Source organism: Rhinopithecus bieti, unplaced genomic scaffold, assembly GCF_001698545.2.
Source record: "Rhinopithecus bieti isolate Rb0 unplaced genomic scaffold, ASM169854v2 scaffold_8760, whole genome shotgun sequence".
NCBI lineage: Eukaryota > Metazoa > Chordata > Mammalia > Primates > Cercopithecidae > Rhinopithecus > Rhinopithecus bieti.
Genome location: NW_016806225.1, coordinates 2,357,095 through 2,362,298, shown reverse-complemented (window position 1 = coordinate 2,362,298; position 5,204 = coordinate 2,357,095). Strand labels below are relative to the sequence as shown.

The window sequence follows — 5,204 nt, the reverse complement described above, 5'->3', positions numbered from 1 at the left end:
TTTTTTTTTTTTTTTTTTTTTTTTGAGATGGAGTTTTGCTCTTGTTGCCCAGGCTGGAGTGCAATGGTACAATCTTGGCTCGCTGCAACATCTGCCTCCCGGGTTCAAGTGATTCTCCTGCCTCAGCCTCCAGAGTAGCTGGGACTACAGATGATCACCACCATGCCCAACTAATTTTGTATTTTTTTTTCAGTAGAGCTGGGTTTCCTCATGTTGGCCAGGCTGGTCACAAACTCCTGACCTCAGGTGATCTGCTTGCCTCAGCCTCCCAAAGTGTTGGGATTACAGGCGTGAGCCACCGCATCCAGCCATGCCCAGCTAATTTTTTTATTTTTTGGTAGAGATGAGGTCTCACCATGTGGCCCAGGTTGGTCTTAAACTCCTGGGCTCAAGCAATCCTCCTACCTAGGCCTCCCAAAGTACTAGGATTACAGACATGAGCCACAGTACCTGGCCTAGAGTTACTTTTGACTTTTCCTTGTTCCGTTTATGTATAGCACCTCCTTTCATTCCTTACTGTCTCCCTCTCCTTTCCTACAGTCACACCTCAAATCCTGGCTGGCTCCTGTCCTCTCTCACCTGATAACTGCCATAGTCTCCTATCTGGTCTTCCCACTTCTTGCCATCCTTCTCCTGGAATACACCCTGCGGTTCCCCATGAGGTTACATTTCCTAAAAATGAAGCTTTGCATTTGTCACCCAAATATAAACCTTTCGGTGGCTCTTTTTCAGAGATAAAATCTAGGCTTTACATCTGATTTTCAAAATCCTGAACAATCCAGTTCCTTCTGCTGTCTTCAACGTCATCTCTACTTCATGTATACAGGAATTCTCTGCTGAGCTTAATAGTTTAAGTCAAAATTGGACAGCCTTAACTGGGGTGATTATGTAATTTATCATCCAGACTGGAACCCCTTTCAAAGTGAAAAGATGTGCCATCAAGAAATGAGGTCAGCTGGGTAAGAAATGGGGTTGGCTGGGTGCAGTGGCTCATGCCTGTAATCCCTGCACTTAAGGAGGCCGAGGCAGGTGGCTTGCTTGAGCTCAGGAGTTCAAGACCAGCCTGGGCAACATAGCGAGACCTCATCTCTACCAAAAATACAAAAAATTAGCCAGACGTGTGGTATGCACCTGCGGTCCCAGTTACTTGGGAGTCTGAGGTGGGAGGATCGTGTGAGCCTAGGGGGCAGAGATTGCAGTGAGCCGAGGTCGCGCCACTGCACTCCAGTCTGGGTAATAGAGTGAGACCCTGTCTAAAAATAAAAAGAAATGGCATCAAGCGAGGTGGCTCACACCTGTAATCCCAACACTTCGGGAGGCCTAAGGCAGGAGGATCACTCGAGCCCAGGAGATTGAGACCAGCCTAGACAATGTACAGAGACCCTGTCTCTAAAAAAAAATAAATTAGCCGGGCACAGTGGTGCACACACACGGTCCCAGCTACTCAGGAGGCTGAGGTGGGAGTATCACTTGAGCCCAGGCGATTGAGGCTGCAAAGCTGTGATCATGGCCTGGGCAACAGGGCAAGACTCAAAAAAAAAAGAAAAAAAAAAAAGAATTGGTCCACAGGACATAAACTGGTATTGTCCTGTATTAACTGGGAGGTATGATCACTCTGTTCTTAATGTTACCTTGCCATCTATACACAGGCCACCTCAGATCAGCTACTAATGGAATATGTCCAGAGTCCTCATCAGTCTCTTCTCTTCTCTAAATTTTCTGCTCTAAGTCTGGTATCTGGAGTCTCCATCTTTGATAAGCCCTTTCCAGCCCTCAGGTTAGGCCACCTGGTTAGCTTTCAGTTTGGCCTTCTCACTGTAACAGACTCTCTGACCTACCAGCTCCCGGGAGCTGGCCCTGCCCATCCCAGGCCAGACTCAGCTCTAATGCTTGAAGAGCATTGCCACCTCCACAGTCACTGTCCTTCATATCTCCCCCTGCCTTGGACATTTGTCCAATTGCCACCCTTCCTTTCACACTCAGATCTTCCAGCCTAGCCATTAGGATGTCTCTCTCTGACCTTCTGTGGCCTCTATTTTCTCTATCATTTGCTTTGCACTCACCATAGCCCTATTGAGCAGCAAATAACCTTGTGGGATTTTGTTTGGAGTCCCTAAGAAAGGCTACTGGCAACAAAGGTCCTGGCTGCTTAATCATCTCACTCCCAGCCTATAACAGATCGGATGCTTGGTGAATCACTACAAAGGGCATTGGGGAAAGGTGGTAAGGCTGGTGATGCTAGGATCATCTGATGGAGGAAACCTGGGTTGCAATGGGATGCAGTCTCTCCCATTTTCCCACTCTTTGGATTGGATCCCCTCTGAGAAAATGCAGACATTCTTATACGCAAACAAGCAGCCGCAGAGAAACGCCCATCTCTAATAAACAGCATGCCAAAGCTCTCTGGCAATGACAGCATCTACCCTCTCATGCATGTAGCTCTTCAATAAATGTCAAATCCCAAAAATAACAGCAAAATCCTCAGAGATACAAAGGTTCTCTACTACACATGGACAAGCAGGTAATTATTTGGAAACACTCAGAGAAATGGGTTTTTCAGTGGCCTCCAGTTTCCCATGGGTCAAGGTTGGCTTCCTGCCCCATCTATTCCCTGTGACCAAGCAAGCCCTGTGTTCTACTGCCCCTCCCCTTGTCCTAATCAACCAATTACCCTCATCCTGTTTCCTGAAGCTCCTCCACCCGCCTAACTCACAATGGCTCGATTTCCTCCTGACCACACAGCACTCAGAGTTTCTACCCAATTAACAAACAGTGGGGCGGAGGCAGGCGGGGAAAGCAGGTTATAAAACAAAATAGACAGTGTGACCTCATTTTGTTAAATCTTTACAAAATATTTTTTGTTTGTTTGAGATGAGTCTTGCTCTGTCACCCAGGCTGGAGTTCAGTGGCACAATCTCAGCTCACTGCAAAATCCGCCTCCTGGGTTCAAGTGATTCTCCTGCCTCACTCTCCCAAGTAGCTGAAACTACAGGGGCATGCCACCAGGCCCAGCTAATTTTTGTATTTTTAGTAGAGATGGGGTTTCACCATATTGGCCAGGGTAGTCTCAAACTCCTGACCTCAAGTGATCTGCCCGCCTCGGCCTCCCATAGTACTGGGATTACAGACGTGAGCCATCGCACCTGGCCAACAAAATGTTTTAAAGTAGATATTTATACGGAGAAAGTCTGGTAGAAAATACAATAACCTATTAATAGTGATTTTTCTCATCTGTTTAAGTTTTTCTATGAATGGGTATTACTTGAATAATAAAATTAAGGAAGCAAAATAACCATCGGTATATATGTTGGCTTCTTTTTTGCTAGTGGTAGTGGGTGTGGTACCCTGCCACTCTATCATGACCACTACCAGCAGATTAAGAAGAAAAACAACCCTAAGGCCCAGGAGACCGGCTGCATTTCTGGCCCTCTGATGAGAGTCAGAGGCACAGGTTGCCTTCATTCCTATCAGTGTGTAAAAACAAACCTGCCAATTGCAGGCTACCACCTATGCTACTGTTTTGTTGTTGTTTTGTTTTGTTTTGTTTTGTTTTGTTTTTGCCTTCCATATCCCTAGCCAAGAATTAAGGTGTGCTGGGAAATGCAAATTCTATGTGCAAAAAAAAAAAAAAATAAGCATAGCTTGTTTGTGAGAAGCAAAATAAAATAGGGCCCTGAAAACAATAGAACACGGAAGACAAAATGCAGGATTTAGCGGAAAATTTACATTCCACTTTTGATGTCAGTCAAGTTCTTTTTCTTCTAGATTTTCTGCCTCATAAGTATTCAGTTCAGTTTATGAAACACCTATTATCCACCAGGCACTGTTTGTTGGTATAAGGAGAAATGAGGCCATGTTAAGTTGCAAAGGCTTTGTAGACAAACGGGGGGATGTCTGCAGCATCAAGCACTGCCCTTGAGCCTCATTACCTGGGCTGGTATTTGAGGCTACTGCTAGTGTCCTCTGACCACGCTATCTGATTACGCTGAGCCCATATGGCTGGGCTCTTCCACCTGGAAGTCACTTTGGCCTTTCACTGAGCTATAGGTGACATTAGGGAGGAAAGCTGCCTGTTGTCTTTGAGGTGTCACTCAGCAACCCACCCAAGTAAATTTCATATATAACACATGAGCTCTATGTAAGTCAGGCCATTCCAAACATACCCTCCAAAGTTGAAGAAAATCCACCCGATCCTTTTCAAGAGACGCAGTAACACACAGTTACATTTGCATGGATTACCATAAGTGTTCCTTTTACTGGAAACCCAGAATGAGAAAACACTGACCTCAGCCATAAATGAAGCTTTTAAAGTTCAAATTCTGCCTAACAACTACACCAAACAACTGAGCACTTTGTGGAAACCTAAAGGCGAGGAAATGAATATGTGGGAGATACATGTGAGTCTCCCCTCCTCCTCACCATGCTTAACTTGTCCTTCCCCACCAAGCCCAGCTGGAGGGATACTCACCCACACAGCTCTTCCCGTCCTCAGCCAGGGCGTAACCACTGTAGCACTGGCAGACGAAGGAGCCCGGCACATTCACACAGAGCTGCCCACAGTTGTGGTCCTCCATGGCACACAGATCCTGGACTGAGGCAAAGTCACGCTGTTAGAACACAACGTCGGGCACACCTGAGAACGCCTCCAGCCCAGGGCGAGGCAACAAGCAGCTCCAGAGCCCTCACCAAAGTAACTTTTAAAAACATTATAGGATTCGATATGTGATCATAGTAGAAAATTTGGAAAGCATTAAAAAACAGATAAAACAAAATTCACCTGTAATCCCCCCACCCAGAGGCAACCACTGTTAACATTTCGGTGAGTTTTCTTTCCAGGTGAGTTTCTGCGTGTATATAAAAACACATTTTTCAGTCAGGCGCAGCGGCTCACGCCTGTAATCCCAGCACTATGGGAGACCGAGGTGGGCGGATCACTTGAGGTCAGGAGTTGGAGACCAGCCTGGCCAACACGGTGAAACCTCATCTCTACTGAAAATACAAAAATTAGTTGAGCATGGTGGTGTGTACTTGTAATCCCAGCTACTCAGGAGGCTGAGGCAGGAGAATCACTTGAACTCGGGAGGCAGAGGTTGCAGTGAGCCGAGATCATGCCATTGCACCCCAGCTTGGACGACAGAGCGAGTCTCTGTCTCAAAATAAATAAATAATATAAAAATAAATAAAACTTATTTTCTTTTTTTTTT

At 45.9% G+C, this 5,204-nt stretch overlaps 1 protein-coding gene across 2 annotated transcripts in view; it reads right to left on the bottom strand.

Annotated features, from left to right (window-relative positions):
- The window catches only part of MATN2 (matrilin 2), a 182,242-nt gene that overhangs the window by 75,674 nt on the left and 101,364 nt on the right, over window positions 1–5,204 (bottom strand). For both annotated transcript variants that reach the window (XM_017875294.1, XM_017875293.1), the window contains exon 5: window positions 4,469–4,591. In XM_017875294.1, coding sequence (XP_017730783.1) covers window positions 4,469–4,591 — 123 coding nt within the window. The remainder of the gene's footprint in view (window positions 1–4,468; window positions 4,592–5,204) is intronic.